The sequence below is a fragment of the Leptodactylus fuscus genome, chromosome 6 (assembly GCF_031893055.1).
Source record: "Leptodactylus fuscus isolate aLepFus1 chromosome 6, aLepFus1.hap2, whole genome shotgun sequence".
Taxonomy (NCBI): Eukaryota; Metazoa; Chordata; class Amphibia; order Anura; family Leptodactylidae; genus Leptodactylus; species Leptodactylus fuscus.
Genome location: NC_134270.1, coordinates 144999360 through 145027337, shown reverse-complemented (window position 1 = coordinate 145027337; position 27978 = coordinate 144999360). Strand labels below are relative to the sequence as shown.

At 43.3% G+C, this 27978-nt stretch overlaps 2 protein-coding genes across 2 annotated transcripts in view; one reads left to right on the top strand and one right to left on the bottom strand.

The window, feature by feature from the left end:
• EMILIN3 (elastin microfibril interfacer 3) overlaps positions 1-27978 on the bottom strand; it is a 200900-nt gene that overhangs the window by 165994 nt on the left and 6928 nt on the right. The window contains exon 4 of the mRNA XM_075277457.1: positions 19313-27821. Coding sequence (XP_075133558.1) covers positions 26029-27821 — 1793 coding nt within the window. The 3' untranslated portion in view covers positions 19313-26028. The remainder of the gene's footprint in view (positions 1-19312; positions 27822-27978) is intronic.
• LPIN3 (lipin 3) lies at positions 98-19320 on the top strand. The gene is made up of 19 exons (XM_075277472.1): positions 98-301; positions 399-494; positions 1356-1564; positions 2193-2300; positions 3021-3123; positions 5763-5943; positions 6257-6341; positions 8937-9076; positions 9173-9266; positions 9345-9414; positions 10634-10726; positions 11070-11125; positions 11258-11354; positions 13648-13796; positions 14049-14135; positions 14286-14438; positions 15229-15340; positions 16622-16725; positions 18887-19320. Exons 1-19 carry the CDS (start codon positions 110-112, stop codon positions 19038-19040), a joined length of 2283 nt encoding a protein of 760 aa, XP_075133573.1. The 5' UTR covers positions 98-109; the 3' UTR covers positions 19041-19320.

The window sequence follows — 27978 nt, the reverse complement described above, 5'->3', positions numbered from 1 at the left end:
GAGACCATTGTCATGGCAATGATATTGCAGGAAATGTTACCCTTGTACGTCACAGATTTCTTGCAACTTGACCCGACATTTGTGGTGTCTTCTTATCGTTCCTCAGGAAATGAACTACGTGGGGCAGATAGCGGGCTCTGTACTGGGCCGAGTGCGAGACCTCTATAAGGGTGTAAATCCAGCCACGCTGTCCGGCTCCATCGATGTGATAGTGGTCCGACAGCCTGATGGCTCCTTTCGATCGTCGCCTTTCCATGTGCGATTTGGTAAACTTGGTATACTGCGCTCAACGGAGATGACTGTAAGTGTAGACGGAAAATCAGAGTGATGTAATGTACGAAGATTTCAACCTTTTATGTAAAATTTTATTTCACGTGTCATGTGATCTATTTCTGCAGGTAGACATAGAAGTGAATGGAGAACCTGTAGACTTACCAATGAGACTTGGAGAAAATGGAGAAGCTTTCTTCATCCAAGATGTGGAGGAGGATGATGTAATGTATTATAGAGGCTACTTGAGATCCTTTCCTACTAGAGCAAAGTTAGACAAACCCACCGACTATCTGTTCTGTACTGGGCGTCTCGACTCTTCCCCATAGATGGAAAGAAGGATTGGTCTTGTTGATTTCGACTTTCCTTTTTTTCTCTCAACAAAGACAAGTTACCACCAGAGGTGTCTGGCAATGACTTACTCACCTCTCCCCTATTCAGACTACTTACAAACTTGACTATGAGTATGTTTATGGGGGACTCTGAAGGGATAGCTGCCCACCAAACGCCCAAAGCGTTGGGCGACAGCTATTCAAGGTATATGGGCATTTTAACCTCTTCCTAACCCAACTTGTGTGGGTCAATTCAGTATTTTAGTACGGGTGTGGCTTTATATACTGTTTGTGGTGTTCATTTATGAGAAGTGTATAAAGCCTACTAATGATAGGACACCCATGTGCACCATATGATAGGACACCCATGTGCACCATATGATGGGACACCCATGTACACCATATGATAGGACACCCATGTGCACCATATGATAAGACACCCATGTACACCATATGATAGGACACCCATGTGCACCATATGATAGGACACCCATGTGCACCATATGATAGCACACCCATGTGCACCATATGATAGGACACCCATGTACACCATATGATAGGACACCCATGTGCTCTTAGAGTACTAATGAGAAATATAACACCAGATCCGTAAACACAGTAAAAACCACAAGTACGGTGAAAAATATATCAAACTTTGCATGTGTGTACTATTATGTGATTGAACTTTCTTTTTGAACCACCTGGGATTGCTCAGCATGTAAAAAAAAATGTTCTTCTCCATTAATTTTCAAGGTGTCCATTTACTCTCACCTACCTCAGGACACATCTTCCCTTTATGTCAGCGATGATTTACCTGAATCTTCCCCAGCTTTCCATTCTCCCCTTCCAGTCATTGATACCCCCACTAGAAGGAAAAACTGGAGCAGGAGGATAAAAACTAATAGAGCTGAAGAGACTTTTGAAGAAGTCAACAAATCTGAAAATACAATGATGTCTACATGGTAAGTGATCCTATTGTGGACTTGGTGACCCTGTGACAGGGCATGGAAACAGACCTCCATATGTGGCTCTACTGTCGTGGGATTACTGACTGCTAGTTGGCCATTTGGCCAGTCTACTACTGAGACTGGTGCTTGGTTATAGGGCACATAGATAGGCGTTAACCTAATATTATGGACCATCTATTATGGTCTCTGCCACATATCAGCAGATCAGTTCTATTAAAGCGTTATTTGCATGTGAGTGATATATGGCATACCCAAAGACTAAGCAATAAATATTTGGTAGATGTTAGTTCCACCTCTGGGACTTGAAAAAAATAGGGATCCTTGGACCACTATCTCATACTCGCTAAGGAATGAAGAGGTGACTGTACATGTATCGCTGCCTCCATTTACAGCACCTCTATAGGAGTTTCAAAAATAGTCATGAATGGGAGCAGAGTGGCGATAATGTGGCATGGCCGCTATATATTGTATGGAGCCATCTGCTTCTAGCTCCATACATTGACACTGGAGCTGCCTGGTGTTGGATCACCACCAATCTCATGTTGATGGCAATATGTAGTTTTGGATAACCCCTTTAACCATACACCATACTGACTTCTTTATTGTTTCTTATTATATCTAGTGACTCCATATACTTCTCTTTCTCTGAGATCCCAGATGATATCTCACCATCACAGTCTAAGGATCTCCTCACCACTACTGAAGAGGACCTCTTGCAGTCTTCCCCGAGGTGACCTACACTTGTTGAATAGATGCGACGAACCCATCATATCTTTGACAACAATAGGCTGCAGGATGTATACTGTAGCTTAATAGTTTATGGCATAGATGATAGTATGTTAAATGTATGTGTTAACTTTCATTTAAAGGCTATGGAGACATCGGCATCCATTTTTTAAGTTAAATTACATGTCTTGTGCAGTAAGAGAAATCATTTATCTCATAGGTTGTGATTAGAAATTCTCAACCATTTGCTTTCTACAACCTGCAAGCTGTTCTCATACATTGAAGGCTGCTCGGCTCCATTCAGTGTGAAAGATGTCTGATGTGAGTAAATTAATAAAATATATCAAGAACAGATTCCGGCTCATATAAAAGAACATAGCTAAGGACTACCAGCTTCTCCGGCAGATCTTACACTAAAGAGCATTGAGCAGCCTGCAATGTATGAAAATACAGGCAAGCTGCAGAAAATAAATCTTTGAGAATTTTTGATGAGAACCAAAAAGTTAAGGCTTGAGATACATTAGACAAGAGGTAACCAAATGCAATCCTGCTCACTCTTCTGTACTCATACACACTTGAATAGACCAGACTTTTCAGTGCCATAGGGAAGGCAACATAGCCATGAGTTTTTGACATACACATCAACATCTTATGGCCTTGTAACCATATGTTAAGTAGTAATTATATATAAGTTATCGTCTTGTGCACTTTTCATTTTTTATAGCCGCTCTCCCTCCCCCAAAAGTGACTCAGAACTGGAAGTGAAGGCCCCTGGCACACCTTGCTCGGAGAGCCATATAGAATGGGACTGGGGAAGACTCCCACAGGTGAGGATAAAAATTCCCATCATTCCAACGAATATTGACTATATTGAGGTTCATACAGTGTCCATTATTTTTTATGGGAAGAATATGCAAATCTGACTTCCATGATGTAATTAGGATGCCAGTGCCTCAAGTATGCACACCAATAGAGGGCGCTCACTGAGGATGTGCAAGTCTATCTTCTATGATGTAATTAGGAAGACAGAGTCTCAGTCAAAGACATCCAATAGAGGGCGCTCCCTTTAACATCATGCCGACCTTCTCAGAGGCCTTTGTTTGCAATGGTGTTGGGATGATACCAGATACAGTCTTCTCAGCCAAGGACAGCTGTTTTGATGTATTTGCATCTCTTCAGCTTGGCGCAGAGAGGACTGATCTGGTAGAGGTGAGAGGCTTAGACAGGGTTGAGGGGATATTGTCACTCCATAGGGAGAGAACCACCATATACAGTCCTATGAAAAAGTTTGGGCACCCCAATTAATCTTAATCATTTTTAGTTCTAAATATTTTGGTGTTTGCAGCAGCCATTTCAGTTTGATATATCTAATAACTGATGGACACAGTAATATTTCAGGATTGAAATGAGGTTTATTGTACTAACAGAAAATGTGCAATATGCATTAAACCAAAATCTGACCGGTGCAAAAGTATGGGCACCTCAACAGAAAAGTGACATTAAAATTTAGTAGATCCTCCTTTTGCAAAGATAACAGCCTCTAGTTGCTTCCTGTAGCTTTTAATCAGTTCCTGGATCCTGGATGAAGGTATTTTGGACCATTCCTCTTTACAAAACAATTCAAGTTCAGTTAAGTTTGATGGTCGCCGAGCATAGACAGCCCACTCTCAAATGATATGAAAACAAAGATTGTTCAACATAGTTGTTCAGGGGAAGGATACAAAAAGTTGTCTCAGAGATTTAACCTGTCAGTTTCCACTGTGAGGAACATAGTGAGGAAATGGAAGACCACAGGGACAGTTCTTGTTAAGCCCAGAAGTGGCAGGCCAAGAAAAATATCAGAAAGGCAGAGAAGAAGAATGGTGAGAACAGTCAAGGACAATCCACAGACAACCTCCAAAGAGCTGCAGCATCATCTTGCTGCAGATGGTGTCACTGTGCATCGGTCAACAATACAGCGCACTGTGCACAAGGAGAAGCTGTATGGGAGAGTGATGAGAAAGAAGCCGTTTCTGCAAGCACGCCACAAACAGAGTCGCCTGAGGTATGCAAAAGCACATTTGGACAAGCCTGTGGACTGATGAAACAAAGATTGAGTTGTTTGGTCATACAAAAAGGTGTTATGCATGGCGTCCAAAAAATAACAGCATTCCAAGAAAAACACTTGCTACCCACTGCAAAATTTGGTGGAGGTTCCATCATGCTTTGGGGCTGTGTGGCCAATGCCGGCATCGGGAATCTTGTTAAAGTTGAGGGTCGCATGGATTCCACTCAGTATCAGCAGATTCTTGAGAATAATGTCCAAGAATCAGTGACAAAGTTGAAGTTACTCCGGGGATGGATATTTCAGCATGACAATGATCCAAAACACCGCTCCAATTGACTCAGGCATTCATGCAGAGGAACAATTACAATGTTCTGGAATGGCCATCCCAGTCCCCAGACCTGAATATCATTGAACATCTGTGGGATGATTTGAAGCGGGCTGTCCATGCTCGGCAACCATCTAACTTAACTGAACTTGAATTGTTTCGAAAGAGGAATGGTCCAAAATCCCTTCATCCAGGATCCAGGAACTGATTAAAAGCTACAGGAAGCGACTAGAGGCTGTTATCTTTGCAAAAGGAGGATCTACTAAATATTAATGCCACTTTTCTGTTGAGGTGCCCATACTTTTGCACCAGTCAAATTTTGGTTTAATGCATATTGCACATTTTCTGTTAGTACAATGAACCTCATTTCAATCCTGAAATATTACTGTGTCCATCAGTTATTAGATATATCAAACTGAAATGGCTGCTGCAAACACCAAAATATTTAGAACTAAAAATTATTAAGATTAATAGGGGTGCCCAAACTTTTTCATAGGACTGTAGGTGTGTGGAGTCTTATTAAGCCATGAGCGCTCCACTGTGCAAAGGAACATGGGAAGAATATGCAAATCTGACTTCCATGATGTAATTACTCTGACATCGGCAGAAAAAAAGTTGGGCTTGCATGACTCTTATCCAGGATTTATGACGGACCCTGAGTTGGAGACTCTGACGCAGATGTGAACATAGCCTAACATGCTAGATGACTTAGGAAGAAGATACAGGTCCATCAAATGCAACATGTTACCTTATGGTTTTGAGTAGAGATGAGCGAACACTGTTCGGATCAGCCGTTCCGAACAGCACGCTCCCATGGAAATGAATGGAAGCACCTGGCACGGCGACTGGCCGTCGGCAAAGTGTACGTGCCAGGTGCTTCCATTCATTTCTATGGGAGTGTGCTGTTCGGAACGGCTGATCCGAACAGTGTTCGCTCATCTCTAGTTTTGAGAAAGGCATAAAAACCCCATCGGGCTGGTATCAGTTGACCCACGTCAGGAGAAAAAAAAAATTCCTTCCTGACTCCAGATCTCTGAAAGGCATCCAGGCCACTAGGTCCTGCTACTTTTCAATTACTTTCATTTTTCTATCAGGTTTCTTGGCCAGATTTGGTTCCTCAGATGTCACAGTCTCTCCCACCAAGTCCCACCAGAGATCTTGAGCTACTTCAACCCATCTCACCATATCCTGGACTTCCTGATAACACAGAAGACTGTAATTCTAACCAGACTGTCCCAGAACCTGCGGAGCCGCCTGTGCCTCCATGTCAAAAAGGTTTGCATTCAGCAAGACAAATACCGCAATCCAGACCTTTCTTCTCACGTTATGTTTTATTATCTTTTCTAGTGTTTGCTTTCATAGAGGTTTGCAGAGACAAAGCTTTACCAACAAAGCATGAAAAGTGATGTCATTATCAAATATGTTGTGTTTTTTCGCCAGATTAATTCTGATTCCTGGAATCATCGGTGGCGGAGGAGCCTGTCTATATGTTAACATTTATCACAGTGTTTTACTCTCGTTCTTCTTCAGCTCTTTCATACATGGCGGATCGAATTCTAATATCTTTTATTTTCATTAATATATTCAGATCCAGCCAATGAACTTTCTCCATTGCATCCTGATGATGTTCTGTCTCCCGACTCTCAGGAAGTGTCACTTTATTTTCCAAACAGGTAAGAGGTAGGAATTATATTAGGTTCTACATATGTGAAATACTTGACTTCCAATGGAATGCCACCAATAGGCGTTGTTAAATAGGGTTTGTTGCCTGGATTTACCAGCCTGTACAGTATGTCGGGAGGGGGACTCTTGGAAGTATAGTTATCTATATTGCTAAGAGTCCCTACCTTCCAGCAATATACTGTCCCATATTATAATCAGTACAATAGTCCCTACAGTACAGTATGTAGCTGGAAAGTAGGGTCTCTTAGCATCATAGATTTCTATATTGCTAGTAGTCCCATACTGTAATGGAATGGGAAAGTATGTCACTGAGAGGCAGGGACTGCTACCATCATAGATAACTGTATTGCTAGGAGTCCCATACTATAATGGATATAGGACAGAATGTCACTGGGAGGCAGGGACTGCTACCATCATAGATAACTGTACTGCTAGGAGTCCCATACTATAATGGGTATAGGACATAATGTCACTGAGAGGTAGGGACTGCTACCATCATAGATAACTATATTGCTAGGAGTCCTATACTATAATGGGTATAGGACAGTATGTCACTGGAAGGCAGGGACTGCTACCATCATAGATAACTGTATTGCTTGGAGTCCCATACTGTAATGGGTATAGGACAGAATGTCACTGGGAGGCAGGGACTGCTACCATCATAGATAAATGTATTTTCTAGTTGTCCCATACTATAATGGGTATAGGACAGTATGTCACTGGGAGGCCAGGACTCCTACCGTCATAGATAACTATATTGCTAGGAGTCCCATACTATAATGGGTATGGGACAGAATGTCACTGGGTGGCAAGGACTCCTACCGTCATAGATAACTGTATTGCTTGGAGTCCCATACTGTAATGGGTATAGGACAGAATGTCACTGGGAGGCAGGGACTGCTACCATCATAGATAAATGTATTTTCTAGTTGTCCCATACTATAATGAGTATAGGACAGTATGTCACTGGGAGGCCAGGACTCCTACCGTCATAGATAACTATATTGCTAGGAGTCCCATACTATAATGGGTATGGGACAGAATGTCACTGAGAGGTGGGGACTCCTACCATCATAGATAACTATATTGCTAGGAGTCCCATACTATAATGGGTATAGGACAGAATGTCACTGGGTGGCAAGGACTCCTACCGTCATAGATAACTATATTGCTAGGAGTCCCTCTCCTTGCACACTGTTGAAACTACTAAATGCCACCAACACATGGACCAAGTTTCACGGGTGAGAATGCAGGGTCAGGGCATAACTGAGTATGCAGCCCGGGCTCTGTTCTGATGCTCCGTTCCATTCCAATATTTATAGAGCAGGTCATATAAAATATTGGAACAGAACGGAGCATCAGAAGATCCTCGGTCTGTACAGTTAATTGTTTGGGCTTATTGACTTGTCCATGATAATCACAAACTGCATGTGAACCCATTGATTTTAATGGACACATGCAGACATCCATTTATTTCCCATGGACCTCTACTTTGTTGCAGACTTGCCAGGAAGTACCATGCTGTGATGTCCAGGACCAGCAGAGTGGATAAGATTTAACAAAATCTCACTCACATGCTGTGTAAATTGATCTGTGTACAGATTTACAACCTGCAACATATCAATTGATACTGTGTGCTTTCACTGTGAATATAAGCCTTCGTGATGCATAGATCGGCAGCAGTGGGGTACCCATTTTGGGTGGTTTTAGCAATAGAAGAATTCACAAAAATCTACCGCTAATTGTCCCTGGAGGAAAGTCATCCCCGGGTCTGTCCTGTGAGAACCCAGCATTAAAGGGGCGGTTTAGTGTTAAAAAAACCTATTTTTACAAATTCTTTCAGGGCATTTAGAGTTTATAGAAATGAGTTTCTCATTTGCAACCTCCATAAATGAGTAAGTGTTCTTCTCTCTGGAGGACCCAACATGTCCTCTGGCGCTGCGAGGAGATTGGACACTCTTTTGTTTACAGCTGGTGATTGGTTCCAGGTGGGAGAGAATTTGAGAACATCTTATTCATCCAAGGTGGACAAACCCTCTAAATGCCACGTGACAGTAACATATGAAATGAGAGCACAAAGTGTACATAGTCCTTCTATCCTTCTGAAATGCACTCATTGCAACCAGTCATCGTTGTCGTACATCACTGGCTTTGGATCCAACCATGGCAATATCTCCTTAGGTTCTACATCAAGGGTAGGGAACGTACGGCTCTCCAGCTGTTGCAAAACTACAACTCCCAGCATGCATACTTGCTTTGTTGTTCCTGGAACTCCCATGGAAGTGAATGGAGCATGTTGGGAGTTGTAGTTTCACAGCAGCTGAAGAGCCGAAGGTTCCCTACCCCTGTTCTACATCCTATGTAAGTTTTCTTCAGTGGTTCCAGTGGTCTGTCACTTATTTACACCCCTATTCCAAGAGGTGTGGATCCATGGTAAAGTTGCCCTAATATACATATATGAACCTATGTGACAAACAGACATAAAACTGGAAGATACTCAAGTCAAAGGTTGATGTAAGAAAATCCAGATTCTAAAAAGTGATGTGGAATGTTGTTGAGAAAAATGATATACCCCTTCCTTGCAGTGATCCGCATCCCCCACCTCCACCTCTACCTAACAAGGAGGACTCAGGACAGGTATCAGAAGACAACATGGAACCATGTATACCTTCAGTGGAAATGTCACTCTGTGGGGGGCTCAATGACACATGGAACATTCCTGAAGGTATAAGTCTTGAAAATGGATATCTTAGATAGCATCACGTTAGCACTTGTGGTGCCATACAGGATTTCTTATGACTTTTATTTTCTCTATATTTAGACAGGTTCCTCAAGTACAAGATCTCATTCTCAGATTTCAGCCAAAACCCTTCACTCATAGAAAACCCCAGACTAGTGTTACGAATACATAACAAGTGGGTCCACTGTTTACTTAGTTCTGGTTTTCTGTACTATTTCATCTCTCTACATGTTGTCTTTTGTGTTGTGTGCAGGTTCTATAACTGGGCAACTGCTGCCCCAATTCTTCTCTGCATGCAAGTGTTTAACCAGATGCTGCCACAGGTAGTATAGCTTTTACCTGCCTCTCATATTCATTATGTATTTCCCTTTAAAGAGGACCCTTCACCACTGCCACCAATTCAAGTTCTTAGCATCTGTTAATAGGCACCGCTCCACTGGTTATAGCATAGTTGGATATGTTTTTCTAGCCCCCACCATTCCTGAGCAACAGGAACAGTTAGTTTTGGTGCCTGGTGTACCATATAAGCTCTGTAATATCAGAAGGGGCTGGGTCAGACAGCGGTGTGTGATTAAGAGCTCCAATCAGAGGCAACCAGTGTCAGAGCTCAGAATCACATCCCCTTGTCCGCTGCTGCCTGACTATGACCTCCTGACAGTAAAGAGACTAAATAGCATATCAGGCACCAAAACTATCAGCATTGATTGCTTAGGAATGGAGGGGGCTACAGAAAAAATTCTAACTATGCCAGAATGTGCAGGGTAGCAGATATTAACTGATGTAAAGAAATTGGAGGTGGTGATAGGTCCTCTTTAAGTGTACCTAAACTTTTGAACAACTTTGATTTCTGGCAGTGTTTGAGTAAATCATTTTGTAATGTACTTTATTATGAGATTTTGGTTCCCTTTTGCCTTGTTCCTGTATTGAGAGCTGAAATCTATACACTGCTTCACTAGGTTGTGCAGGCTCTTGTGTAGTGCAAGGAAACTGAGGCTGAGTGGTCACTTCAAACAGTTATATAATGAACATTAAAAACATAGAACAGATATAGAATGCTTCTGGTGTCCTATAAAAGATGAGATTCTCAGCCTTCATATAATACCAAGATAACAGTACTACCTGTAATATTTACAGAGGAATCTCCAGTTGCAAACACAGTTAGGATTGGCACCTTTACATGCAGCTGCTCTCAATTCCGGCTGTGTTTTCAACGAGTGATATCTCTAAAATGAATGCAGATAGCACTGAAATGTTGCCAATATATGAAAGCAGAGAATCTCCTCTTTCACAGGACACCAGACACACTATTCTTTGTCTTACAGTCCCAGACATATAACCATTTGAGTTGACCATCCCAGTCTCAGTTTCCCTGCCCCGTCCCTCCCTAAAATAAAGAAATGCAGGATTTCACAGAAAGGAGACAAAATTTGTGAATAAAGTATAGTACAAGATTTATTAATAACACAAATACTGTCAGAAAATCAGAAGTTGTTTGATGATATAGTTATGCTTTGATAATCCAACTCCTGTGTACTCTTCAAGGAGGTGATTGATCAGCTTTCTCAGCATAAGATGCCACCTCAAAGTCGAGGATGGTGGTTTTCTTGGCGAAGGAGGAGCTTGCCTAACCCACCGGTGAGAAACTTAAGATTTACAATAGGAAACCATCCTTAATACATATATTACTCTTACCTATAATTATCTGCCAGGTCTATGGATCTCTGTCCTTTGTTGATCTGCCCCCTCAGTCCTAATTACCAAAATACTACCCTTATTTCTTTCTTCTTATCCATAGCAATGATATTCTTAACCCCTCACCTCTTAATTTGTCTCCTACTATTCACACTCCATCACTTCCACCTCCTCCCTCTAGTAAATCATCTACTTTTCCAATGCTTTCCGTCCTTCATATTGCCCCGTCAGTGTCCCCAGCTCACTCTTACCACACACTTTCTCCATCACTCCCCTCCTCAAGCAGCCAGTAACAAATCCTAAGGAGTATGTGGAGCAGAATGAAGATTCCTGCACTGAGGGGTGAGTGTCTTTATATTAAAAGTCTCTTCCTCTGTTTGTTACTGTACTTTTCTTGTCTCTCCCTCTTCCTCTTTGTCTTTTCTTTCTTGATGTCTTGGTCTTTTGGATCCAGTCTCCATTTTTTCTACATAGGTTGAACGTAAAGATAGAAGATGGCAGGAAACCTTCTTTAATTCCCGCACAATCTCGGCCGTATCGGAAATCCCTACGACTGACATCTGAGCAGATAGTAAGTGTACACTTCGGATTATGTATACCGACCTGTATGCTCATTGTATTACTGGCAAGTCTTGGCTGGTTGCGAAGCTGCTGATGTTTCCATGTTGCCATATGTGTTGAAGATCTGTTTTCCTGTTATGAATTTGAGCCATATTTTTACCACACCCTGTCGTCTGAAAGTATTGCATAAATCAGTTACAGAGACAACAGTGAATACAGTGTGCTGTGCTGACTTCAATTACATCTGTCCTGAGCGTGCAGGGCTAGTTTGTTGTCCACTATAATACTGGACTCTATCACCGAAACCCACAACCCTAGTATAGTCGAATCCTGTTGGTGTCCGTGATGTCTGGAGCAAAACAATGGAAATAACCAATCTATATGTGAACAGAACAGTTTATGAATATGATAATAGTTCACAGCCATGTTCACCAATGTTTTACAAAATGGGAGACCGATTAATATTATTAGGCAAAATGATGTCATTTTTAAAGGGATCCTATCACTCAGACATGATTTTTTCTAAGTACCACGTCGGAATAGCCTTAAGAAAAGCTATTCATCTCCTACCTTTCGTCATCTTCTCCGCACCGCCGTTCGCCTACAATCTCGGTTCTTGTCGGTATGCTAATGAGCTCTCTCGCAGCATTGGGGGCGGGCCCCAGCACTCAGACAGCTTTGGGAGCGTCCCCAATGCTGCGAGAGAGCTCTCTCCAGCGCCGCCTCCTCTTCTTCAGCAGCGTCATCTTCCTCCTATTATTCTGGCGGTGGGATGTAACTTCTAAGGCCTCAGGCATTGGACGGAGCAGTCTGCATAGGTCCACAGGCCACGAGAAAATGTCCGCTTCCAATACCGTGCAAGCAGCCATTTTCTCGTGGCCTGTGGGCATGCGCAGACTACTATTACAGCGGATGCCGGGTCTGTATTGGTGGCCCCTTCCCTCCCCCCAAAGTGTAAACTACCCCCCTCCAGGCTCGCTCCCGTGCACTTAGCCCCTCCTCCCTCCCCCCTCAGAGCAGGCAGATACATCACTTGACTTATGACCTGATAAGTCAAGGGATGTGTCAAAAAAAATGAATAAAGTAAGATAGTGGACAAACAAAGCAGTTTTGCTGAAGCAGTGTATTTAGGAAAAGTCTTACATTCACATTAACAAGCAGTATAGATAGGATCCTTGTGCTGGGACAACCCCTTTAAGGCTATTCCGACGTAGTACTTAGAAAAAAATCATGTCTGAGTGATAGGATCCCTTTAATTGGAGGGCATCTGACACTTAATAGATTCATATAGACACTTGGAAAAACTAAAATCCATGAAGGCTTCTTGGATTTAAATTTTTCTATGTCCTACATATCAGACTATCCCTATATGCTGAATGGCCTCCATTATTACAGTTGGTTCTGCGCACCAACTCTGTTTCTCCATGCAACAGGAGGATATTGTTCACTCCCAAAAGTACTAGGTGAGCTGATCCATGAATGGATTGGTTGGCTTTAGTCTAGCCTTGGTTGGATTTAAAGGGGTATTCCCATAACTCTTGTTCTGCAGCCTGAAGGCTCTGAACTCTCTTCACTTCCTGGATTTCTCGGCACATTGGTGGCCGGGGTTTCACTTGCTCTGCTATCTGCTATGCATTACCACAGTATGAAGCTGATGTGGAAACTGATGTAGCAGAGCTGGATTTGAGTCAGCTTGCATTACATACAGAGGTAACGGACTCCTTATCTCAGCCCTTATCAGCCAAATTCAATTAAACCAGCTGATAAGTGAAAAGTGATAAGTGACAGACAGCACAGTAATCCCAGAACTCTCACCTCCCCCCTCTCCTATCTGAGGAGCTCCGTTGCTTGTCAGCCCCTCCCTCCCCCCTGAGAGCGGGCACTTGGGAAATGAGCAGATAAGCCCAGTGGCCATAGAAACGCAGTGTCAACAATGAAGTGAATAAATTAAGATAGCGGCCAAACAAAGCAGTTTTGATAAAGCAATGTATTTAGGAAAAGTCTTAAATCCACATAAACTAGCAGTATAGATAGGATGCTTTTCATGGGACAACCCCTTTAATTCTATTGGTGCAATGTGTCCATAATGCCATGGCCCACCAACTTCCAGATCACAGTGCAAATTTATGATTTGCCATCTATGGTTTCATGGTTGGTGAAGACACTTTATCCAGTAAGCATGTTATATAGTGCATGGCTAATATAAGCCTTAATAAGGCTAAAGCCACCTATAGCCTTTCATTTTATTGGACACCATTGCTTCCCCTTCAGTCCCTGCAATAAGATGTTCTTTTTCTTAATAGAAAAGCTTAAACTTAAACAACGGACCCAATGAAGTGGTGTTCAGCATCTGTACCAAGTTTCAGGGCACATGTCGCACTCGAGCACAGATTTATCTATGGGAGAGCACAGACCGCATCATTATCAGCGACATTGATGGAACCGTGACCAGGTCAGTGCTAAGACCACCTTGTTTAATGATCTTCTTTGTAGGTCTCGTGAACACATAATTACACCACGAGCAGGAAGCTTGTCATTCCGTACGTCTTGCCAGACCTCTTCTAAAACACAAGAATTCTTCCGAGGAATTCTGAACCACAAGAAAATGACATAATATAACAACATCCTTGTTCCATAGATCAGTCAGCGTTCCACTTCCCTGTGTGTTTACTTTATTCATTCTCTTAACTACTTCCGTCTTCAGGTCGGATGCCCTTGGTCACATCTTACCGCAGCTTGGAAAAGACTGGACGCAGCCTGGGATAGTGCAGCTCTACAATGCCATCTGCATGTCAGTATCATGGGCCATGGTCTCTTTATCTGCTGCCTATATTGCAGACTTGTATTATTAAGTGATCCGATCTCCTACGCTGTGCTGTTATTTTTGTCCTAGTCGTGCCCCTTTTATTGCAAGATACTGAACGTCCCCTTGTGTGTGCAGGAACGACTACAAGTTTGTGTATTGCTCGGCACGCTCGGTGGGACTTGCAGAAATTACAAAGACCTTCCTACGTAGTGTCAGTGAAGGCGACTTCAGTCTTCCACCAGGGCCTCTTCTTCTGTCCCCAAGCAGTCTGTTTGCAGCACTTCACAGGTATATATAACAAGATTAGCCATATCTTCTGCTTGTCTTCTTCAGTTCCAGTGTATGGGAAAGTTCACGAGGATGGGAATTTTTGTAAAGGAATTCGCCACAAAATTTCATTTAATTTTACACCAGTTGAAAATATGAGATAGTGGAAAAAATAAGCGACCTGATCAAAGGTGCAAAAGGAGAATTCGGCCCAAATATCCCATTTAAGTGAATGATAGTGGGAAAGCTTTCTTCCACCTGTTACATTTCCACTATAAATTTTGTATGGTCGGTCTCGCTGCCTATTCTTCTTTGTGAACTTTACCCTATATGTTCCCTGATTGTTACTAAGTCTGGCCATATATCTTATATAGTTATCCCTCTTAACCCCCTCATACACATGCATTTGTTTTCAACAGGCAGAGGTGAGAAAGCCACAGACTCTTCCCTTCCCCACCATCTTGGGTTGGGTGTTGGGAACGCTCTCATGCACATTACGAATGGTTGGTCCTGATAAGAACAGTAATATTAGCCAATATACATCTAATATGTTTTGCCAGTCTGGTCCCCCAGTGATCAGGAGGACAGAGTACCGTAGGTCCCCCAAGGCCTTCTTGTGAATGGAGGAACAAGGAGGCCTTAGGAGGACTTTCAGTCCCGTCTTCCTGATTATTAGCAGACCCAGCAATGGGGCCCCCAGTGATTGGACACTTATATCCTGTCCTGTGGATAGAGTAGAAGTGTCCATAACTGGACAACCCCTTTAAGTCTTTACTAGGCTATTACTAATATGTGGTGTTTTATTTCATAGGGAGGTTATAGAGAAGGCCCCAGAACGATTTAAGATCGCTTGTCTCTCTGACATTCGGCAACTCTTCACGGACCCTTATCCTCTCTATGCCGCCTTTGGTAACAGACCAAATGTAAGTAAAAGGAACTTGCAGACCATGCATATGTGATATCTGGCAAATGCTTGTTTGGCCAACAGCTTCTGTCCCACCCATACCTATACGTGCACACTTGGCCCAGTGTGCATGTTGTTTCAAAACAAAAAAGGGTTATATCCCCAAAGAAAAATGGATTGGATATTGGAATTCAAGAGTCGGGAGGATCCCATACATTAGATGGTTGGGTCAGCCCAATATTAAAGAGTTTTTCTGTATAGTGGTTAGACCAGGTTTCTGCAGATCGGTTCCCATTCTCATCAATAGGAGCTAAGTTGCAGTGACTCAGTTCTACCACTACACAGAGAACAGCGCTGTCTGCTTCCTGCTCTATTTTCTATGTATCAAGTGCTGTGAACAGCTGTTCCGTGGGGGTACCAAATCTTGGACCCTCCACTGATCTGATATTGATCACCGATCCTTAAGATATGTCACCAATATTCTTCAAACACTTCCTAAGTGTTGTTAAAAAAACTGTCTGGTTTGGAAAATCCATATTTAACGGGTTTTTTCAGGCTTTATAATTGACGACCTATCAAATATAGGATTGGTCATCAGTTAAAGATCGTCACTTATCTGAGACCCGGGCCCCAAGACGATCAGCTTTTTAAAGAAGCTGCAGAATGTGAGTGAGCGCTGCAGAATCTTCAGTACTTACCAAGCACGGCGCTGTACATTTGCATAGCAGCTATTCTTGGTATCACAGCTCAGCCTTTCACTTGAATGGGACTGAGCTGTGATCAGGACATGTGACCAGTGAATATGGCAGCACATGGTCTGTGAAGTGGAAGAGGCGCTCAGGGATCTTTAATCACCTATTACATGGGGGTCCTCTGTGTTGGAGAACTGTGGATCTTTAATTCATGACCTATCCTAAGAAGGACAGGTCCATCAAATGTACTTTGTCCACATGGAACAATCTCGCTACTGCACACACACACGTTTCATGCCTTCTGTATGAAGTGTGAGGCCGAGTTTGCATGTGCGTACAATGTAGGAATAACGAAAGACAAACAGAATAGAATCATTAACTTCAGGATGGAAATCCGGACATCAATTAGTGCGGGGGATGGTGAAACCCTATATGATGAGAGAGGAGGGGATGTGGATTGTATATAAATGTATATGTGAGAATATAGCAGAACAACAAGTAACGCTCTCTTCTCCTGTTTCCCTCTCTTCATTTCCTTGCTTGTCTCCAATCACCCCCTCCCTCCTTCCCGCTCTTCTGTACTCGTGCCAATCACCCACTCATCGCAGGATGTCGTAGCCTACAGGGAAGTGGGGGTTCCAGAATCGCGGATCTTCACTGTGAACCCAAGGGGAGAACTGACCCAGGAGCTGAACTCCAGCTTTAAGTCCTCGTGAGTCTATAGGATGTCAGCATGGAGGGGGCTGTGTTATATGTTTATATTCAGCTCATTTTTGTGTTATTTTATGATAAATTACAGTTTTTGTATAATTCTTTTTATTTATTTTGCTTAGTTAAACTGTATGTCTTTAGAAATCAATGTCTTGTGGACTTCAGATTACTGAATTTAAAGGGATTCTATTATTAAAACCTTTTTTTTTTTTTGTGGATAAGACATCGAAATAGCCTTTAGTAAGGCTATTCGTCTCTTACCTTTAGACGTGGTCTCCACTGCGCCGTTCCTTAGAAATACTATTTTTTACCGATATGCAAATGAGTTCTCTCGCAGCAATGGTGCGGGCCCCAGCGCTCAAACAGAAATGGGGATGTCCCCACTACTGCCAGAGAAGTGTCTCCAGCGCCGCTTCTTTCTTCGTCCGCAGCATCATCTTCAATGTCTTCTTCCGGTGCAGGCTCGTAACTTGTAGGCCTCGGGCCTTGAGCAGAGCAGACTGTGCAGGCACACACGCCACGGGAAAATGGCCGCCAGCAGTACTGTGCAAGCGGCCATTTTCCCATGGCCTGTGCGCCTGCGCAGTCTGCTCGGCCCAAGGACTAAGGCCCAGAAGGTACGAGCCTGCGCCAGAAGAAGACATTGAAGATGATGCTGCGGACGAAGAAGGAGGCAGTGCTGGAGACATTTCTTTGGCAGCGGTGGGGACGCCCCCATCGCCGCAAGAGAACTCATTTGCATACTGGTAAAAACTGGTATTTCTAAGGAACGGCGCGGCGGAGATCACTTCTAAAGGCAATAGACGAATAGCCTTTCTATTCCGACGTCTTATCCACAAAAAAAAAAAAAAGGTTTTGATGGTAGAATCCCTTTAAGGGATTTGGGGGGATTTTAAGAAAATTGGGCACAAGTAGGCTATGGTATAAAGAAATTCCTATTAAATTCATCTACTTTGGTGGTCCCCGCTGAACCTGCAGTGATGACGTCATGTACATTATTCACCACTAACCTTAACAGTGATGCTTGCATGTATGGTACGTGACCACGAGCGATGGGCGAACCTCAGAAGATTGACTCCATGAATATTTGTAAGGTTCTCTGGGAAGATTTGTTTACGAACCAGAAGTGCTCTTATTAGTATGTGGGGTCTTATTAGGCCCCAGAGTATAATAATTGGGGGCCAGGGAGGGTGTGTGGAAATAAACAAAAACACTTACCTTTGCTGGCCTCCTCCACAGCATCCATTGGCATTCTGGTCTTGTTCCCTGGTAGTTTTAGCAATGTCCTGGGGCTGAGGATGGCAGGGACAGAGACGGCAGCACTGGAGCTAGTGGGGGATTTCATGTATTATAGGTTATTATTACTGTATATATTTTATACTTGCCTCCTGTATATGATTACCTTTCTGATATGGAGATCCTGGGCTTTGGCTATAGATGTCTTATCTTATCTTGTCTTGACTTGTGAGTATGCTGCATCTTTTTTAGTGTTTCTTTTGGTGCCTACCTGCATGACACCTATTTAATATCCATACAGGATATTACAACTTTTTCCCATGGTTAGGAGGAAGCTGCGGTAGTCTGAGATAGGTTCCATACTGGTAGATGGACCAAGGTGATCATTGTGTAAACCCCGGGTCTCTAATCAATGCCGCAGCCCCGTTAAACAGCTGATTGGTAAGGATGCCGGGATTAGACCTTTACTGATCTGATATCAATGGCCATTCCAAGGATCGGCCATTAGTATCTTTCTATAGCAAGTGGGAAAGGATTTCCTTGCTCCCATTTTCTTCCACACTTAAGATTGGGAGCAGAATCTGTCACATGATGGACAACATGGTATTCTTTAGAACTTTTTTTTTCAGCAGGAGGTACTTGGCTTGAAAAGATTGGGACATATTGGTCTAGATGGACTATCAATCTTCTAGATTTCTATACTCTGATCCTGGTTCAATTTGGTTCCATGTCTGCCCCCATTGCAGTGCTGACACAAGAAGTTCATGTTGAATGCCTCTCCTACAAATATTTGTCAGGGAAGGGTTAACAAATGCTTAGATATTTGCCATGGAACCATAGACACCTGGGTATGACATCCCGGGATCAAGAGCTCTTTGTTTTCATTCCTTCCCTGCCTCACTTGTCATAATTTCCTTTCATTCCAGGTATGCAGCCCTCAGGGATTTGGTGAATGTCATGTTCCCCCCTCCCTCATCCCAGTTGGTCTCGGCTCTGCTCTCTCAGGAGTTTAGCGACTTCTCCTTTTGGAGGGATCCACTGACAAATCTTACAAAGGAAGACATTGAACATGTCTCCTAACAAGAAGACTTCACCTGACATCCAATAAAGACTCAAGGTGGTGTCGCCAACCACGTCTTCCTTTCTAGCGTAGCACACTACAGCTCCTATCACAAAGAAACACACATTACATCACACACAAAGCTTCACATGGACACCAGACTTGTATATGGAGTCAAAGACTTTTATTAATTCACAAATAAACAGCTTTCTCCTCGCCGGAGCCGACAACGTACAGACAGAATCCGTAAGAACGCGACATAATAATCACAATGTAGCCCAAGTGCAAAGACTTATAATAGAGTCTGAACGTTCTCTCAGGTTTCTGCGGAAAATAATATTATGCATCCTACAAGGCCTCGGATACACAGTGGATTAATACCGTCAGGTACAGGCGCTCCATTCTTGAGGTTAAGAGCTCCTTGGAATGTGACTTGAAGGAAGTGTTTACATTAGGGGTGTCATGGGCTGCTGACAACCAGAGAATGTCTGCGCTATTTATCCTGTCAGCGACCCTTGAGGAAGTTAGCCTACGCGGCCCTGATTTACAAGTCTATGGAGTAGGAGAACGCACTGCTGGTGCATAAGAACCCCTGCACAAATATCACCAGCGACATAAATCCACATTCTTCAGCACGTGAAGTATGGACGTTTTTAAAGAGGATATGTCAGATCTTATGACATGGCTACCTGTATACGCCATTAAATAAGTCATTCTGCAGCATCTCCTCTGTATTGTACCGTTCCTACATATATCAAGAAATTGACAAGTGGGTGTTACCCTTTATTCCTACCGTCAGCACTGCTTGGACAATGTCAGACTGTGTATAGACAAACCTCAAACTGGTAACGTTGAGCTGTCAATTCATTCATAGATTTTTAGGAGGAATAACAGAGGAACAGCACAGGTAGGCTAAGGACACGTTGCAGAAATGCTGCTTTTTTGCATGATTTTTCTGCATTTTTTGAGCCAAACCTAGTATTGTTTACAAAAGGAATGCTATATATCGTCTCAATCCACTCCTGGCTAAGGCTCAAGAATCCGCAGCGAAATCTGGAACATTAAAAGCAGCTTTTCTGCAACGTAGGGCCTTATGGGTTAAGCAGCGTACTAACCCGCAGTGGAAAGCTACTTTCTGTTGTGGTTTCCACAGGACCAGTTTTTGGAGAGGAATGTCCCTTAAATTGTTATAAGGAGTACAGCTATATACTACAACAAGCAAGCCAGGAGTGATGACAGGTCCTCTTTAGAGTGTTGCTGCCATCTAAACATAGTACGGGTACTCACTTAAAGGATTTGACCAGGATCCTTAGAACAGGCCATGAATATCTGATTGGTGGGGGATGACTTCAATGGGATCTGCCACTATACAGGCACAGAGACAAATACTTCCTTTTCCATGCAATGTATAGTACAGGTTGCCCTCAACTGTGATCCATACCTGGGGCCAACTGTCCGCCCTCCACTGATCAGATATTGATGGCCTAGACCACTGCATTGTATTGGCCCCAATGGACTTCCTTTGTTGATTCTCCCAAGAAAAAAAAAATTCTAAATAGCACCCGGTACTTTTTGGTACCACCAGTCAAGGTTCCAAGTAAGCCACAGCTTTATGTGGCATCGCTGGGACAATCAGCCACATTAAGGGGTGCCATAACTGATCTGGAAAACAAAGTACCTGGTACCAAAAGCAAATGAAGACAAGTCGGTACCCTGCGGTAGAAAAGTGTCGAGAGTCTTACAACCTGCTTATAGTGTCGTGGACTTCTGGTTTATAAATCCGATATACACACGTACACGCACAGGAACGGCTTCTACCCATTTGAGTCTCAGTTCAATAGTTATTGTGGAGGGAGACAATGTATAAAATACAGCAATGGGGACTATGGACAATGTGTGTATATAACAGGCCGCATTTATCATAGTATAGGCCAGTTTGTTAAATGCAGGTCTTTTGTATATTTTTGTATGTTTTAAGCTGTGAGTTACTTGTTATGGTTGTGTCTACAGGAATGGATTGTGTGTGGCCCTACGTGGCTGCAATACGAGCGTCTTCCATAGCTGTAACCTATACATTGGCCAACAGCTAATCTTCCTGACCCCCTTGGGAGACCTCTCACTAGTGAAATGCCAGTAAACCACTGCCGGACACTTCGGCCAGCTTCTTATCTCCCTTGCAAACGTAGTATAAGGTGAACGGACACTGAACATATCATCTAGGAAGAGTCAGGACACCACCATACCCATGATGGCGGGTCTGTCTGCCATGTATCTAATGTGTAGGTTCTCCAGTAATTTTTTCCATTGACTCATTCTAATACGGTTTGTGACCATTTCAGCTCATGGTTATATATAGATGTAAACCCCTCTGTACAAAACTAACCCAACTCTCTGCGTGCCTGGTTTGCTTGCGGCGGTCTACATGTATGAAGTGTCTCCATTGTATATAATCTTATAGATTTTAATGTGTTCTTGAATGTTTCTTACTTTTGTATAGTACATATGATGTATACAATAAAATGATAAATATAGATGTCTGTGAAGACTGGTGATATATGAAGATGAATGCTACTATTGTATATGTAGTGTATGCCTCTGTATTCTAGCAATGGTTATCGGAGCCGAATACCCGCCAGACATTCCCTATCTCCACTTTGATGTTGTTGACTGACATTAGCCATATTTCTCATACCGACCATGTACAATACACAGTGAATTTCCTATAATCCAGAAGCCCAGTAGGTTGGACTTGATGGACATAACCTCATATATTAGGTAAAAACTAGGCCCAATGACAGATTTGCTTGGAAACCACTGAAGGTCCAGTGTACACCAGTTGGAAAGCCCTGGAATATAGTGTGGCAAGTCCACCAAAGCAGGGTGTATGTCAGTGCTGTCTGTCAATAGGAGTACGTGGTGAATGTCTCTGAGTCTGAGAGGAATATACGGCACACAGAAATCCTCCCATTTTTTTTTTACGGACCCACAGACTGTCATTGATGTGATGCATCAGCATAAGTGAAAAAAAAGGATGTTGTGGACCTACAATCTGCAAAAAGCACTGACGTCTGAATAAACACATTGAAATGAATGGGTACGTATTGCACTATACATACATGACATACAGACGTGTGAATAAGACCTCAGGCTGTATTTGGTATTCAGTTTGCGTAAAGCTGTAACATCACATACACCATAGTTCATGGACAAGGGTGCCGCTATTTTTGGAAAATGTAGACACAATCCCTGTAAATACTGAAAGCAATTCTTCAACTCCATTTACTATGTGCATATATCGATCTCTTATGCCATATTACAAAAAAATCTGATTAATATGGTGCACAAGATACTGACATACAGAATATGCTTTGGCAACTGTCAAGTCTTTTTTCCCCTTGTTTGCCCCTTCTGCCATTGTCAGTGTTACCTTTCGGTACAGACCAGTGGATTCTGATAGCCGGTGACCAGTTCTCCCTTGACATTTGTGGATGGAGGACGAACGGGGCATGTTGGGCTTTCAATACATTAAAATTTTGCCAAACTTTTTTGGCAGTAGCTCATCTGCTTTACGCTGTACGCTCAGCCAATCTTACTGTGTAAGGTCATGGAGTGTATGGTCAGTCTTAGACAATATGGCGGCCTGATAGTCGTTATACCAGTCATACAGTGATGTCGTTTTTAAGACATTTTATGGAATTTTCTGAAAGTGAACATTCTATCTATCTATCTATCTATCTATCTGTCTATCTATCGTATGAATGTGTGTGTGTGTATATATATATATATATATATATATATATATATATATATATATATAGCTACTCCTTTTTTCCTTTTTCATATTCTACTTACAAGGGAAGCAGCTGGGTAACAGATTTAGCACCTCCAGCCCCGGTCCTTACTATTCTCTAAGGGTCTTCCTACCAGAGCTAATGCATTATACAGTTATTTCACTGACCTGAATGACAACAATGAATGGAATGGGGAAGTGCAAAAAATATGGAAAAAATGTACATAGAAAAAGATGTAAATCAGAACCGGGATAGCAAACACGGTGGTAAGAGCCATTGTAACTACGCAGGACAAGTGTCCAGGAGCCGAACCATTTGTCCTGCTGTCTAATGATGTCTATGACAATTGTTATTGTGGCTACTAAGGTATGTATCTGTGTCAATCCCGCGTCCCGTCCACTCAGGGAAAGCCTATGAGTCCGGTTTCCCTGTCTACACTCCATGATGGACAACCCCTTCTGTATAAAACCCATACAAAATATTGTCAATATGTAAATGAGCTCATTAGAGCAATGAGGGTGTTGCTTCTTACCTTTTTGGAGCAATGACAACACCCCCATTGCTCCATAGAGCTCATATGCATTTTGACAAAAACAGATTTCACAGCAAGAGAGTTGTCGATTAGATAGACCCTAACCTATCTATCTGCAGGGCTGGGTTGACATACTGTATTTTGGTGATAGACTCCCTTTAAGATGATCCACTTGCTCCGCTCAGTTCTGCACAGGTGACTCAGTCCAGAAATGGGCGCATACTGTGTAAGGCCTCATGTACATAACATAGCTGTGTGTATTATCAGTATACTAGCCATGTCTATCACGGCTAGCACAGGGACCCATTATATTCTAGGGCCCCACCACGACTGTGTATTATGATGGGCCCATGTATAGGGCTGTGAGACTGGGGTAAAACTCAGGACAAGTCCTATTCCTGTCTGTTTTGTGGCCCTGGGCTTACTGAGGTCATTTAATGGCTTGGTGGAGGCATGAGCGGAACACAGATGTCATCCATGTGCCATTTATGCCACTAAACCACCAACCCAGCTCATGCACACAAAGCCTTAAAGAAATAGGGTAACCATAAAGATAATTGTGGTATATACATTTTGGTATTAATATCTCTGCTTTTAGTCATTTAATGAAAATCCTCATCATTTACTCTTAGGGCCTGTTCACATGTCAGAAAGCAAAGAAGAATTTGCGGCCGTCTTCCACCTCCAACCCCTCTTCACTTTCCAACACTCGGCTTTTACTTGCTGATCAGGCTCAGATGAATGGAAATAAGTAGCCGAGTGTCTTAACACACTGCGGGGTCTACAGCTAAATACACCACGGAATCCACGGCAAGATCGAGCGGGACATCGAAGTGCACCCCGTGATACAGTCACGTCTATCAGGCTTCCAGATCCATTCTGTTACGATAACACGGAGCAGAATAGGACCTGCTCTATAATCATCCATGTTATCAGAACCAAATGGATCCGAAAGCCCCATAGACGTGAATACATCATGGAATACATGCGGATGATACTCTGATGTTACTCCCAGCGCCATCCGACTTCATCCCGTGATAAATGCAGCCCCAACACAGAGGACACTCAGTCGTGTGCATGGGTCCTTATTTTTCAATCTGTGCCTTAGGGTGCATTCACACTACGGATACGCTGACTGATTCTGAACGTTAAAACACGTTCAGAATGAGGACATATAAAGCAGATCCCATTCATTTCAACGGGAGCCGGCATACGAGCGCTCCCCATTGAAATGAATGGGCTGCTTTCTTCTCTACGAGCGCTCCCATTGAAGTGAATGGGAAGCGCTCACGTGTACGGCTCGGAATGAGCCGAGCACTTACGCCGTGTGAAGGGGCCCATATATGGAATAAAATGAGAGACAGATTCAGGACAGAATATGCATCTGATTTTCACCAGAATTTGCTTCAAATTCAGATTCAAATTCCTCTTCGATCATGTGATGGCCACGCAGGTGCACGGTTCCTTACAAGAGAATACTCTTACAGTATTGTAACAAGCCGGCCATCTGTGTTTGCGTCACATGACCAGTGGAAGTAAGGCTCTGTTCACATTTCCTTTCTCAGGGGATTGTGTTATATTTGGTGAGAAGAACAGTACAGCATGCAGCGCTATTCCTTCTGCCAAAATGATGGACTAAACAGCTCAATATGTCAGACCCCATTATCAGTCCATCGGGTGACAATTTTGGAACTCAGTTTTTCAAGTTTTTTTTGGAATAGACAAATGGAAATATTGAAGGAAATGTGAATAGGGCGAGCAGAGATATCGATACTTGCAGGGAATCGATCCAGAAATAATAATGTCCTGTATATCAGTTTTATTGGATGGAGCCGTATTACCCCGAGTAGTTCTTGACACTTATCCAGTTCACCTGGCTGTCACTCGTTCTGGAGGCCCAAAGTACTACAGACAAATTCATGAACATTTAAGTAAGTGAACCCTGTGCTGGTACATAACATACAAAGGAGCAGAAACATTTCAATATTATTTTCTATGCGGTTTGCATTTTGGTCTCATGACGTGACACATCACCAGCAGATATTGCTCATTCCCTGCCATGGATTTCCGAATGTGCACAGAGAATAAAGTCCCGACATACAGAAATTGTTTGCTGGAATGTCATTCCTAAAATGGCCAATAGGCGGAGTATGTGCAACACTTACAGAGCAATATATTTGAGTAGGTAACTGTTCTGCCTATGCTGGTACCCGAGTACATGACACCTATATCTGGAGATAGTTAACCTTTAATACCTGGAGTATTTCTGCCTTATACAGTCAATTACTAGGATTTCTGTGCATTTTAGACATTTACAGCGCATAAAAATGGGAATTTTTGCAGGGACAGGGTGGCATGACGCAGTAGGGTTACATCCCTGCAGTGCATAATACATAACAGATAGGAAAAAAAAAGAAAATATATAAATTATTCAGATCTAGTCCTTGGTATACTAATAATGCCCTAGCACCATACGTATCCCTGCATTGCCATATAATCTTATACAACCAAGAGGCAATGTAAATTTACCCTCTCAAAGTGGCTTAGCTGCCCCAAAGTCAAGGAACATAAGTTTGTTTGATCGTATTCAGGTCCCCTCCTGTTCGGCCACTCGGGCACTTTCCAGTTTATACCTATGGTTTGCCACTGTGTTTGAAGAAGTCTTCCTACACTGAATGGCTAGTGTTATTTCCGTCCTGGATTGTCTTGTGTAGTTGGTGGCAGGTCCAGGCTTGGTGCCTGATGGTTGATTTTGCTCAGCTCCCGTCTGAGGACCTCCAGACCCTGCTCATGAGATACTAGTGTGCTGTTCACCTGGTCCAGATAGCCAAGCAAACTTGTTTCTGGAGTCCCGCAAGACCCTTCCACCTGCACCAGCCTGTGTTCAAACTTGGACATGTCCCCTTGAAGTTCACGAGCCAAGGACTGACAAGTTCCCATCTGTCCTGCAAGTCGTGCTTTCATCCTCTCCATATCTCCGCGCAAGCCTAAAAGTTGTGACCGGCTGGTGCGAAGTTCAGAGCCCTGTCCATCTACTTGGCCTTGAACAGAAATCAGTTCCTCACTTAGTCGAGCTCCACGTTCCTCTGCACTTGAGTTGACTTGGACCACAGTATCAGCATATCTGCTCACAGTCTCCTCCAGACCATGCAAAGAGCGCCCAACGCTCCTCAAGTTAACTTGCAGTAGCGTGATCTCCCCTTGTAATGCTTCTTCCTGTTGTCTTTCGAGATGCCTCTTGATGCCCAGGATGGTATTGTTGAGCTGGCCTAGCTGTTTTTGGACATCTTGGTTCTGCTTTTGGCATTGTGAAAGTTCAGTGTGAATCTCTAGGAGAGATTCTCCTTCGGAGGTGGAGCACCCAGCCGCACACAATTCTTCCACAGCAGCAAGTCGGCTCTGCAATCCATCCAAACTTTCAAGGCCTTCTTTCCTTAACCCTGACAGCTGGGCATCCAACAGAGGCATTACGGCTCCATCCAGTGGCAGAGCTGCGGAGGCATTGGTGAGCTCTCCAACAACAGTCAGCAACCTCTCTTCCAGGACTCTCACTTTGTCATCCACAGAGGCCCTTACCCCATCCAGCTCAGCCAGCATGTGGCCTCTTTCTTCTCCTTCTTGACAACATCTCCTAACACCTTCTTCGGTATAGTTGAGTCTGCTCTCCACTTCATCCAGTCTCACTCCAACTTGTGGTTCCAGTGTGAGCCTTGTGAGCTCTGCATCCACTTTCTGGCTCAGGGCATGGTGGTCTTCAGTTAGTTGGCGCATGCTACGTTCCAATTCCTCGACACGTCTACTGAGTTCCTCCATGCGCCCGCAGCAGCCTTCAGGTGCACTCATTCCCTGTACTTTGGCAGTCAGTCCTAATATCTCTCTCCTCATTGCCACTTCTCGTCCATCCATTTCCTGCTGCATTCTATGACCCGCTGCCTGCTCAGAGTCTTGGCATTGTTTTTGCACTGCATCTACTTTCACATCACAGATACCTTGGATCTTCTGCAGACGAGCCTCTATTCCATCCAACAGCTTTGCCTGAGCCTCCGCCAGCTTTCCCTCCAAATATTGCTCCAACATTTCAGTGGATGTCAGCGGAGATGGCCTTGCAGCTTCTAGTAGATGTTGGAGTTGGGCTTCATGGCCCATAACCATCCCATTAACCTCTTCCAGAAGCTCAGATTTTGAGCGGAGCATCTCACTCACCTCAGCTACTTTCCCAGTCAAGTCTCCAGGGACATGTGGGGCCTCGGCCAAAGCATCCGGTATCACTCCAAAGCCAACAGAGGAGTGTGAGGAAGAACTGGGCCCACTCACTAGTGAGCCGATCATCTTGCTGGTGTCCTCCTGGATGGCAAGACGCAGAGAGTCTCCAAGACCGCTCACCACTCCCTGTAAGCTGTCATATGACTGAGACAGCCGCCTGACCTCTTCCTCCACCCGGTCCAAGCGTTCTCCATACACAGGAGATATTTTCCGTCCTAAAAAGGCATTTAAATAGTTAACAATTAGTAATGATAATGCGTTCTGGGTACAGGTGGTAGAGTAGTACTACATGTAACAGTGTGACGATGGAACTGATATGTGCAGTGATGATCATGCCAGGACATAAACAATTTTGAATTCAAATTTTCAATC